Source organism: Strix aluco, chromosome 1 (assembly GCF_031877795.1).
Source record: "Strix aluco isolate bStrAlu1 chromosome 1, bStrAlu1.hap1, whole genome shotgun sequence".
NCBI classification, from domain to species: Eukaryota; Metazoa; Chordata; class Aves; order Strigiformes; family Strigidae; genus Strix; species Strix aluco.
Window position 1 is genome coordinate 72145679 of NC_133931.1, and position 13375 is coordinate 72159053.

At 35.2% G+C, this 13375-nt stretch overlaps 1 protein-coding gene across 5 annotated transcripts in view; it reads left to right on the forward strand.

The window, feature by feature from the left end:
- Positions 1-9392, forward strand: part of PTPN3 (protein tyrosine phosphatase non-receptor type 3) — a 137241-nt gene extending 127849 nt beyond the window's left edge. For all 5 annotated transcript variants that reach the window (XM_074824858.1, XM_074824877.1, XM_074824886.1 and 2 more), the window contains one exon: positions 1897-9392. In XM_074824858.1, the coding sequence (XP_074680959.1) occupies positions 1897-1974 (78 nt within the window). In that variant the 3' untranslated portion in view covers positions 1975-9392. The remainder of the gene's footprint in view (positions 1-1896) is intronic.
- The last annotated feature ends 3983 nt before the right edge of the window (positions 9393-13375 follow it).

Here is a 13375-nt window from a genome sequence, read left to right on the forward strand (position 1 = left end):
TAATCACGCAAAAGCTGTAGTTTCTTAAAGACTTGTAATTTGGTCATCAGGAATAGCAAAACAAAAGCTTTGACCAAAATAAAGCTACAAGAAAATTTGTGTAACTGTATAGCCTTTCATTAAAAAAAAATTTAAAAAATAAAAACTAACCATTACATTCCATTAAAGAGAAATTAGAGGTACTAAACAGTACGAAAAGCAGTGCTTTAGGATGTACATAATAGAACTAGTTATCAGCTGAGTGAGCAGTAAGAATACGTGCAACAGATAAGAGCAAAGAAAACAAGTAGTCAGTCTGAGTCAGAGGAAGCAATGCTGAAGTGCTCATTCTTATTTGTTCAGTAACTTGATCACACAAGTTAACTGAACTATTGAACAGAGAGCTAAATATCACACTTGGCTTGTTCAGGCAGTAGAAATATGCAAATGACAATAACAATGAAGAGAAAAGTCAAGGTAATTAGAAATAAAGACAAAAGAACAGAGTGATACTGAAGGTGGGAGTAGTTGACTGAAGGGTTGAAAGAAAAGGCAGGAAAATCAAGATGCAGAAAATTAATTTTCATCCCCCAGTTTTCCTTATGTTTTTCTGTACTTAAGAGAAAATGTATGGCAGGTTATGGACAAGAATAACATTCCTAAATACTAGTATTTAAATGCAACCTAAGGTCCTTCACAGTCCAAACATTATCTTTTATCGCTGTCCTTTGGGACATATTGGGGGAATGTTTCTAGATGCTCCTGGAGAGTTGATGAGAGCTGACATACAAGGGCAGCTGGGAGAACATTTCAAAGGTATTAAAAGGGATTTAGAAAAGTGAACCTGTGCTTCTCAATATATGATACGGAGCTTAGGAGAAAGGTGTTCATTTGGGGGTCTGACAATAGTGAAAAGTACTTTCAGAGAAGAGGAGAGGTATACTTTGATCTTTGTAAATTCTTTTAAGTTTTCATCATCTTATGTTCTCAGGATTGTGTTAATCCACGTAGCCTGAACAAATTTTTATGACTTTTTGTTCTGCACTAGTCCTATTGATAATGTCTCCTTGTATCACTTTTCAGAACGAGGCTCACAGGCTAACTGCTTTTAACAAATAGGTACATCACGAGGTCGTGGAAGAAATAATCTTTCTAATAATATAATTCAGAAAATCTGATTAATCTAAATTGTGAAGACTTTATAAGAACTAAATGAGCTCAAAATGTTGGGTGACAGAAGAATTAATGTGGCTGCTACTCTTAAAAAATACTCATTCCAAAGTTTTTGATCCCATTCTGTTACAAAAGGAGATGTGTGGTCTGATCACAAATTGAAAATAAAGTGCTCCATCCTCTGCAATAGTGTAGGTGGTTTAAAAAAAAAAAAAAAACAAAAACAAACAGTTTTTAGCAAGGCAGTTAGACCTATATATCCTGTATGGTAACTTTGAACATAGTTTTGGTCACTTAACTTAAATGTGCCTAGTAATATGTAACTGCAGGATTGGAAAGGTTAGAATACTTGTAATACTCATATAACTACCAAAAAAAAGATGAGATGTGTAAAGAACATAAATAACTAGTTAAACTTAGTCAGAGAATCATATAAATATGCATAGCTTTTTCAAATAAATCCTATTCCCTTAAATTTAAGCATGTGTTCTTTTAAATTTGGGGATTGTGTTTTCCTTGGTGTGAGATTTTTAATGCTTGTCCTTCAAAGAAGAGTAAATGTTACATTTGTTTACTGTGAACACAGCCAGGAGAGTTGGATTTTCTCCTTCCATCTTTGTATATCCTCTCCTGTCATTGTCCAGGAAAAAAGGAAGCAGTGGGACTATTAGTCCTATTCAATGCTACTGTATAATCAGGAGTTTAACCATCCATAACTGGTTTTGTTTTTTCTTTCTTATACAGAGTCAATACAAATTTGTTTGTGAAGCTATTCTTCGTGTTTACAAAGAAGGATTGGTTCGACCACTGGATTCCAGTTAGCACAGCAGTGAAGGATGAATTCCTTTTTTCCCCTAAAAAGACTGCTCTTTAAGTAAAGCAAGGGCTTATTTCTGAAAGCAACTAGAATGGACTAGAAGCCCATGAAAAGACAGATGAGCACATTTGAACTGTGGCACTTTAAATTTCTCAAGATTGCTAAATCATGTACAGTATAACAAAGTCATGTAGATAAATATATGAGAGCAATTGTGTGTAATATGCTTTATTCACATAGACAACCATAAACAATCATGGAAACCTTAGTACATATCTTTTACTGCCTTAAAACACCCTTCACTTTAGAAGTTACAAAGGTCCTTGTGTTTCCTTTGAGATAGCGAAAAGAAAACTCATAGTATTGAAATGATTCAGCTTAAGAAGGTATTTAGTATCTTTGTATTGTATGAAAGCTCATTGAAGGTGAATATTTGTAACTTTCTTACTGGAATGCTAAATATTCATGGAAGTGTAACATTGACTTCTAAAAGGCTGACGGAAGAGCTTTAAAGGCTAATGCATAACTACTGTACGTTAACAACTGGAGAAATTAAGTATTCGGTTACCATAAATCTATTAGTAAGTACGCCAGCTGTTATAATATGCTTTTTAGAAATCACATCTGCTGTATGTGATGTGCAAAATAATGCTGCATTTAAGCATTTATGCAAATGGTACAGTCTACATCTTCTGTTGATCAATTTTAATTTCAGCTTGCCCTTTTAACAGTGACCTACTTAGAGTTTCAGTTATTGTACTCCTGTTTCTGCTGTCCATCTTATACTTGTTTTTCACTGCTGTTTCTATATGTGCACTGAAAACATTTTAACTTAAAACGAGGTTTAATTCTCTGTCACCTTTGTTTCCATGTGTATTTATGAGTCCTCAGATGTAAATGTGGATTAATGTTGCACACAAGTACTAGACTTTTGACTTACTGTATATGCAAAGTAGTCTAATCCAATACTGGAAGAAAAATTACTACTGAACCCCTCAAGTATGTTGCTGCTAATTCAAGGTGTGAAGCTTAAAAGGTCACAGGTGTTGCTAGTGTTCAGATGGTGATAAAATGCTGACTTGCTGCCCTTCAGCAAAAACTGCTTCTATCCAGTGAAACACAACTCCCTTTTGCAAGAGTTCTGCAAATTTACTGTGTTTCTTGCTTTATGGAAATGCAGCTAAATTCGCATGAAGATTTACATGGAAAGAGAGAACGAATTTGTACATTGATGAATAATTCACCCTAAGGTACACTGGTCTCCATTTCATTTCAAATGGGAGAATTGGACTTTCTGAACAATATAACCACATTTGTATGATGTTAATTTATTTTGTGTGTGCTTTTTGACTACCCTGAGATAGTTCTTCATTTTTGAATGGTGTTTTTAAAAAAATATTCTAAGGGACTGTTTAAAACTCTGTTATTTAAAAGATTAGTCCTAAATAAGGAAAAATTTTTATGGGGCATATTAGCCAGATGTTTATATGTGTATAAAAGAAGAAAACCAGTAATTTTCTTTTTAGATAGATATATATATATATATACACACACACATATTCAGATATATTTTAGAATTATGGTTTGTATTATGGATATTATCATTTATATCTGGAGTTTCATTATAGAAACTGCCACAGCTGTACAATATGCATCTCTCATGTTACCAGAAGGTTGTATTTTTTTCCCCAGGAGATAGCTGAGAAGTGAATGTAGGATGTGCTAAATGGCTGACCCTTGTCATCTTTAGGCTTGGTCCTTTCTTCAAGATCACATTATTAGTTACAGGTAAAGAAGATACATGGTTACTGTTTATTGATCAAAAGATTTTTAATTGGAACACGCAGGGTAATTGGCAACATGGAAAGTTTCTTGGCTTTGTTACATTGAAGGGTGAATAGGTTGGTGCTCATTCATATATACTGCATTCCAGATTTTACTTTCACCAAGTTTTTGTAATATTTTGGATTATTATCCTCTTGCTTGATTGGGCACAGACTGGAAGGCAAGAAACCATAACTCTGGTTCACTCTTCACTTGCTAAACTGCATGAGGTCACCCAATCTGTCTGTGATTCCAAATGTAAAATGATACTGGACATGCACATGTCGCTCAGAAAGCTTTTTTGAAAAATGCACGTGGAAAAGTCTTGTACAAGTGCAGGCTGCCTGCTGCTGTTAGGGATAATATTGAGCAGTGAGAAAATCTAGTGGCTCTTTTCTCACTTGAGGAGTAGTGGGCTCTAAAGAATCTGTGCCTGCTGGGTGGTTAACAAAAGCCTTCCTTTTGTTTTGTGTGTGCTTTTCTGTTAAGACATTTCTTTTTTGGTTTTGGGGTTTTTTTTAAGTTTTGTTGTGCCCAGGTCTCAGTCATCCCTTGCAGTTGGCATGACATGCAATTAATGGTTTATCAAGAAGTTAAAAAGGCAAGAAGTTAAAAAGCAAGAAAATAAATAGCAAGAAAATATTTAGAGCATCTCTGTGGCATCTGTTTCTTTCATGGAAATACTTGATTAAACTTACAGTTTGTGTTTGTTATTGCTATATTCCTATTGCAATTTATGTTTCTTCATGTTGAGTATGTATTTACTAAAACACTGTAAATTTATCCCTTATATAACTTCAGTCTCAAGATACATGGTATAGGCTTGACTTACATTATTATGTGTGTGTTTAAAGGATGGTGGTTATATTGTGACAACAAATGCTGCTCTTGTTCTGGTAAACTTAGATGGTTTCAGTAATATCATTCGTGAACTCTAATTTGGATTTTAATAACTTGTTTGAAATTGTTGGCCACTGAGAGACCACGCAAAGCTATAAAAATAGTAATTTCTGTAATATTTGATTTTTTTTTTTGTAAAACCATAGAGCAAATATTAACTACACAATTATCTTGTACATTGTGTCCATCTTTATTTCAGCCTTGCTGGGTTTTGCACATGTACCTGTAGGGTCCACAGGGGAGAATGAAGGGGGTTTTGTCTTCTCTCTGTAGTGTGTGATGACTTTGCACTGAATGATGTATGCCTCAGATCTGATCTTGCAATGAAAGCATAATTATGAAAACATCTTCTTAATGCTGGCCTTTGTTTCCACAAGAATTAGGAAATTAAAAAGACACAGAGTTGATTGATTTTTATTTTTTTTGTAGGAGTTAAAACTCCTAACAATTTTTAACTGTCAAGCAATTGACAAATAGCAGAAAATGCTGTGAAGTCAAGATTCTGTAAAACCTGCATAAACAATTTAACCTCGATTTTTGCCTGTGCTTGTGTAATCATGACGACAAGTATTGAAAATTCCTATCATGGCGGTGGATGAAGAGGGAGTAAGAAGCCTTTGAGGTTTTCATCACTGTGAAAAACACTAACATTTATTCTTCAGAATTAAATTTTAGCTAAGTGGCTTTATATTTGATATAGAAGTAAGTAAAATGCCTCTTTAGAGTGTTTTCAGAAATATCACAGGGGAACACTTCTGAGACAGAGGAGGGAGGGACAGATCTCACCGTGTATTGAAAATAAGAAAAATGGTGCCGTAAACCATGAATGCCTTTTGTGTAACAGGATGTATGAAATATGAATCATTAAAATACAACCAAACCTTGAATAGTGGTGGTGTTATGGAACAACAACAACAACAAAATTTATTTTGTAATCCAAGTTTTTGCTTTTAATAATTCTGGGTTTTAGGTGTTGGTACTAAATTAAATGCAATCAAAATGTACCTAAGAATTCAGCAATAGCTCTTCATATACACTTATTTTTTTAAGTTGGTTCTCTTTTTTTTTCCCCTCCTTTTTTCTGCTATGCAATACTTGGTTAAAAATATATATTTCAAAAGAACTGTAGTTCTGAGATATCTAATGAACTATGCATTTGCTTTATTATAAGCATAATATGATACTGTTTTACAACAAAAGTTCTTCCCTGTAGATAGTGTTCTTACGTGTCAAACTAAATGCATAAACGGTCCACTGATTGAAAATGTTGAAAATAGACACACATGGTTCACATTCAATCAATTAAAATTTAAGCATAGCTATTTCACTGATAATGGCTTTATTGTTATATTCTGAAATGTAGCATTTAAGTGCAAGTTTATTTTACTCATTCATGTAAAGCCTTTCCAGAAAGAACGTGCAGTGGGAAATGTTTGTATTTCAATTGGTAACCTGCAATTAGTCTACTTGGTTCAAAGTATTTATTAATTGAAACTATATAGAAGGTAAAGCTGTGTCATGAAATACTTTTTTCAGAGGCAGTTGAAAGCCAAGTGAATGATTATTTCATTATATAAAACATGTTTTGATTAAATGGATTCTCTTGCATTTAAGTTCTGACACTGATAGTGTTAAGCCGTCTCAGATGACTGTCTGTTTTAACAATAGTGTTATATTAAGTTTAAATATAGCAATCTAATGCAATATGATTTAGTTTTAGTGTACTTTAACATATTTAATGTTCCAGTTGTTCAGTACCTGTACAGGCTTCAAACAATAGTATCCACAATCACTGGAACTTGTCATCTTCAAAAAAAAAAAAAAGAAAGAAAAAGAAGAAAGGAAAAAAGTAAGTTTCTCTGAATGAAAAGGAAGGAGTAGCACATGATAGATTTAACTATGTTTCAGCTCAGACTAACCCTGTGACAGCAGTAGTCTGATTTGATTGAGTAGTTGTTGAAGACCAAGAATATAATGGATAAAGCAGATTGTGTGGACTGTTGACACTCTTTTGGCTATAGTTAAGAGACTAGTAACTATTGTCTTTTTTTTTTTTAAAGACAAATTCATCTTAAGAGGTGGCTTTGGAAATGGGGAGTAGAATGTGCCTTTATTGACTCCTAATTTTGTTGCAGATTACTTGGAAAAGGGCCTTGGACAAGAGTCTTAGACTGTTATTTTGAGTTTAGCTGCAGGTTTTGAATCTTTAATGAAATTCTTATTTAAAATATTAAAAATAATGTTTTAATAGACATTAATGAAACACTTCAGTTTGCTCTTAGTTGCTCAAATTCTGTTTTCTTAGCTTTTATGATGTTTCTTAAGTTGTCATTGTTTTACCTTATAAAAACACTTGGAGGTTTCCCACAACTGTAAAACTGGCATTGTCATAGACAAGCCAAGGGATGTTGCTGTTGCTTAAGATATGGTGTTACTTACACCTGGTGAAGATGCAATGTGGTGTTCAGACCAGCCTGAACTGGAGTCCTCTCTGAGGAATTTCAACAGTGCTGCTAACTGTGGTAAAAATCATAAAGATATTTTGAAAGAGCGTGTAGGAAATGCTTTGTTCTGGGCAGATAAGACCTTGTTTATATTTTAAAAAAAAAATGTGAGGATGAAAATGTTTTTAACAGGTAAGGTAGGGGTAGGAAAGGCAAGGGATTTTCCCCTTTGCAGAACACTTTTCTATGTTTTAAATGCATCACTTCTCTTGGAGCAATTTCTTTACTGAAGAGCCCTACTGTTGGTGGGATTTAATTTTTGTAACACTGACCTAGAAAATAATTTTAAGTTGAACTTTTTCCTCATTTACTGTTTTGTGCTTCTAAGTAACATTAAACAAAACTGGAATATTTTCCTTCTAAAAATTATTTTGGCTGTTTTCATTTGGTGTCTTTTTCTGAGACATAAATGGAATCCGCATGTGGCTGGGTAACACGTGAGGTTGCCATGCGTGCTAACAGGAAATAGATGCTTTGCTAGATCTATTAAATCCATTACCTAACATCAGTTACCAACTGAAGCCAGTCAAACAGCATATTTCTATCAGCCTTTTGCAGAATAACCGTTTTGTAAATAGAAAGTCTTTGGAGCTTGTTCTCCCAAGCATCGGGAAGTCATCTTGTGCTAAGCTAGAGTTAATACTTTAAAAAAACAACATTAAAATCTGAATCTTCAAGTAAGGAAGGTCTGTTTACCAAAATCTGTACAAAACATGCTTATACCTTTTACAAGGTAAAAAATAATTTCTCTGTAAAAAAAACCCAAGCTGCTTAAAGTATCTTCTTTGCTGTGACTGCATCATATGTAGTCATAAACCAAACTAGTTCTCAGCTAGTAAGCAGTATACCCACTAAAGCACAGAAAAGTTGCCGTTGACTTAAGAGCCTGATTAATTTCTCAACTTTCTTGCAAAGGGGTGATTGCAATCCTGGTTCAGAAGTCCTTGCTGCAGAATGGAAGGAGAAAGGGCTTCCTTCCTTAGGGAAGAGACTGAAAGCCTGCTCAGTACATCAGCAGTCTATATTTACCTTAGTGGGGTTGTATTTGTATTATCTAACCTGAGTGGTCTAATTTAAAGTATCATCAAGTGTATCTATATGAGTTTGCAAGAACAGTGAAGCCCTACTTCATTCCAGGAAAAAAAAGCTCAGACCAGCAGTGTTAATTTTCTTGGGCATCATTTGCTTCAATTAAGCAGCAGGTTAACGTGGTAGCAGTTGAGTTATTCTTGCTCAGTGCCCTTCTAATTCGGAGCTTCGCATATACGAATGCAAACCTGGTATAACTGTTGCTTTCCTAGTTTTTAATAGAAATTAAATCACTGTCTGTAGAAATTAGGTGGGGAATTGGTATATGCGCTCAAATGTAAATATATTTCAAATTCAGATTTTGCAAAATAAATTACAAGTATGAATGCTTATATTCCAGTGAACTGTGCAGTGAGTACTAAATATAATTTATTTAGGTTTTCACACTTCATTATTTAAACTTAATAGAGAAATGCAAGATAAATAATGGGCACAGTCCTATCAAGGCTTTGAAAATCTGCCAGGCATTCATAATAAAAATTGATGACTGGTTAAAATTGACCTTCACTGCAACTGATACAGAAGTGTGCTTAATAGTACTGGAATAAATTACATAACATTGGGAAAGCCAAAGTTTGGGGGTTTTTTGCAAGTTTTGCAAAAGATTCCACAATTCTAGTCACTACCTGTGTATTTTCATATATGTTCAGTTAGCGGTTTTTGTCAGAGATGTAGAAAAACCTTGAAAGATAATATCCATTCAGCCACTCTGACTATTTTTTCTTTTAAATGGTTGTTTCTGTAGCACTCTATAGTTTCTTCTTCTGAGATCTTAGGTGCCAGTGCATTAAAGGAATGCAAGGATGTATATGATGTATTTGGAAGGTAAGGAAAGAGTTTATTTTGTATCCTAAGCTGTACTTTTCTTTAAATCATATGAAATGTAAATTGATGTTGATATTTCAAAGCTTAATTTATTGTTTAAAAATGTAGACACTTCTTGAATGTATCATTTTTCTTTTTTATTTTTATAGGAATAAAGTAATGGCTAATGTTTTCAGTATAGTTTTCTTGGGTTTTGGAACTGTTTTGAACAAAAATATTACAGCCACAATTTTATGTTTATTAGTTATACGGCTAATGGTGAAATAAAGCATTTTTGGCTATATGGTTTTACTGAGGCTTTATTAAAGAAGAAGAGTTGCATAAAAATGTTACTGACCTTTTAAATCCTTTAAAAAAAAAAAATCACCTATGACTGCAGCTTGTATTTTATCTAAGCAGGCACACATGTACGGAAAGAGTCTGCTCCGTATAGATACAGTGTATAATTCTTTCATGAATAGCTTGTTGGAGAAGTAAAGCAACCAAGTAAGCCACGAATTCTTAGGAATATTTCACTTGCAACTTTTTTTATAAAAGAGGATTGTCTCAATTAATTAGACTAATAAACCTTTGCACTCATTGGATACAAGGCCACATAACTGTTTGAGCATAGATTTTCTTTTTTACTACTATGTATAAAACGTGCAGACTACCTTTCTTTTGGGGATTTTCCATGTCCTCACATTACTCCTCAGAGGTGTCTGAGTAGTCATACCTTCTACACCCTCTGTTGCTCCAGGGTGGCTGTCACGTTTTCACAACAAGCCAGAGCCCAGTGATGCCGTTCTCAATTTTTTTCTGTTTACATGTGTATGTAAAATGCAAGTTTATAAGTTTCAAAATAGAAAACACACTGAAGATTGAATCCAACACTACCAGATGGATAGAGCATTGACCTTAAAATATGTTTGGGATTCAGTTAAAAACTGGGATGATTGTTGGTAAGCACTTTTTGCTGTTTACAAGACATGGCTCTGCCTACTGATTAGTCTTTTTAAGCTTGAGGCCAATAATCCTTCATGATGAAGCTCTGAATTCTATGAAACCTTGGTGAAAGTAAGTACAAAACCAAAACCAACTGTCTGGGCAGCTCAGACATGGGATATGCATGCAGGTTGGAATCTCTTATAGGTGCGTAGGAAGTTACCAAGATGGTTGTCCTGAAAATCTGTATGAAACAGTTTACAGAAAGATGTACCGGTGTCTTCGCATCTTGTTAGCAGGACAGGGTGCAGAAGTGCCTGTTGGAGAAGATAAGACAGAATTAGACTCCAAGCCCATGGTTGTATCCTCAAGACTTATGCAGCTGATTGCTAGTGAAGAGGGCCTTAATGTGCCTAGTGTTAAGGATGATTTCAGACAATGCAAAGCACCAAGGTATTCCATTCCTATGCACAAGGCAGTCCTTTAAAATCCTTATGGTACCAGCAATCCCACGGAGGAATGGGGTGCCGCATCAGGGAGCCAGGAGTATGGACGAGGTGTCTTTATGTAACTCATGTCAGGCAAAGACAATTGGGAATATATATGTCAAACTGACATTTCCCAGTATATGTATTATTTCCATGTATAGCTTTTTGGTGTCATACCTCAGTGATATAAAATTTTTCAAGCAGTAACTCAATTTAGTTTGTATTCCTTAGAGTACTCAAAATATTTTAACAAATATAAAAATTATAAATTATCCAATTTCATCTTGATTTGGGATTAAATTCCTTTTTTTGGTCAGTCCTAGTATAATGTAACTAAATTGATTTCCATGTACTAAAAACTAAATGTGCAGTGGTAGCACATGCAAAAGCTGATTTGTTAATAAAGCTTGTCTTTTTGTTTGAATGACAAAGTTCAAAGTTTTCCATTTGTTAAAAAGAAGGACCATGTGAAAATAACTGAAAGGTGTTTGGAGGGACTGAGATCACTACCGCTGATCTCTGGGTTCAGAGCCAGTCCAGTTTCCCAGGTCCATCTCCAGGGATGAGGGACACTAGTTCCTGGCTAAAAGGCCAGACTCAGTGTAACTCATGTGCAGTCTTGTGTGTTAGTCTGACACTGCTATTGCAGAGCTCAGACACCTGCAGTACCCTGTATTTTAAGACAGGTATTCTGATTTATTTTTCTTGTTTCATTGAGTTTAGCATCCACCCACAGAAGAGGCAACATTGTCCATAACGGGAGCCTTTAGTTCTTTCATGCATCAATTACAATTTAAAAAATAAAGTATTTGGCTGTGATAGAAGAAGTTTCCTGAGCACTAGCTCTGTGTCTCAAGCATAGTGGGTAGTTGTATCAGGGACACTCAGGTTACACTGGCACACACAATGGTGTCAGTAATGATGATGGTAATACTGAGATGGAGGAGTGTGTGAAAAACAGCACTGTGTACATCAGCATACCCTACAGAATACCATAGGAGTACTGATTGCTGATGGATTTGGTCCTATTTGAGTTTAACTTTGGCATTCAGAGCTTTCTGTTTCAGTACAAATGCCCTGAGGTTTTATACCTGATAAATTCTCATTTAAAATTAAATACTGAATGTTACTCCTTGCAAACTACAAAGCAATTTGTTTTCCTTTTTGAGTATGAGCGTCCTCGGCTCTAATCTGGATAGCTCTGCCTATGCATGTTCAGAAGAATTAATACAAATGTAACTCTTGAGCTTCGCATTCATTTATACAGATTCCAAGTTGGCATAAGCTTACTGTTTCCAAAAGGGCTAACTGCTTATGTATAATACCTAGCCTAAAAGGATGTAGTGACTCCAGCCTCCTGGTTACGTGCCAAAACCTAAAGTGCCTTTTGCCTTTGAAGATACTTGTTTCTGTATCCAGACCAGCTGCAAGTGTCATTTTTTGTTCAGAAGAGTCACAGCTGTATTGTTTTCACTTGTGCTGCTGGGCTCTTTTTGTTTTTTAAACAAATACTATTACAAGAAAATGTACTGTCTTTGATTAAGTGTTCCTGAGAAATCTTATTGCTGAGGACACTTGCATTTTGGATAGAGAATGTCATTTTTGTCCTCTGTGAGAATTGCTCACAGTAAATTTACTGTGATGTTGCGCCTCTGCTACTGTGGCTCTGCCTGCTGCATCAAATGAGATGTCAGAGCATGGGCAAGAGTCTCTGGCTCTCAGGCATGCAGCTGGGATTATACCACCTCTCTGTAAGAGCTGTTCCCTATACAGTGCATAATGTGCCTAGTTTTGAAGAGTAAAGCAGGAACTGAGAAGAAGCAGAACTTCCAGCTCAAGTATAGTTAGGACTGAACAGAGCCTAGATGCTACGCAGAAGGCCTAGAGGATCAAGGAGTGATTAAACCTTCTGCAGAAGCAAGAAGATGACAATTTTGAAAGTAGCTTCTTCATCCTCTTCCTTCCCCCCCCCCCCCATTCCCCTTAGATTTTCACTAAGGAAAACAGGCAATTCAGCTGCAGTCCCTGTGGCAGGGGGGTGCTGCAGCCAGCGTGAGCACCCCTAGGAGTGGAAAAGTTTCTTTCCTCCTATAAAGCTGTCTGTTGTTTCACAGCCTGATGCAGGTCATATTGTTATTTTTCCTGTTTGTCCTCTGTTACTCAGCTTGGCAGCTACACCAGTGAGTAGTCAGAACTGGCCTGGATAAAAAAGGGGAAAATGGTTTAAAGCTCCTTAGCTGTGTAACTAAGAAACCCCATCTTAGCAACTGCTATTACAAGAGGAGTCTTAAAGATCTGCTTAAATGGCACTACTTTCAAATACTGTCTCTTTCTCTATCAAGTGGATAGGAAGGGGGTGTATATAAAGATATATATATGTGTATGTGTGTGTATATATATAAAATAGAATATATAAGTGAATAACAACAGTAGCTCCAAAAAGGGCAGAGAAGACATAAATTCAGTTTGACATCTCAACCGTAAACAGAATTAAAAAGGAGAGAGTCTAAAATGAAGACAGCAATATGGATAATATAAATAAGGAGTGCTTTTCTTCTACCATGCCACAGTAATCTTTGTACTAAAGTAAAAACTTCATTCACACTATTGAAAAAATCCGTATATAACCTCATTTTATTATTTATATGCATAGTGTTTGCTTTTGCAGATTTCTGTGATACATGCATAGATTTACTTGTTCAATTAACACTGAATGTTGCTTGCTTTATTGCCATCTTGTGTAAACTTTGCTTTTTTGTCATTACAAGGTTATGCAGATTGAGGACTTTTTTAAGGCTAATGACTTAGAAAAGTGATTTCCTGGTATTTGAGGGAGTTTAGATAGCAGAGAA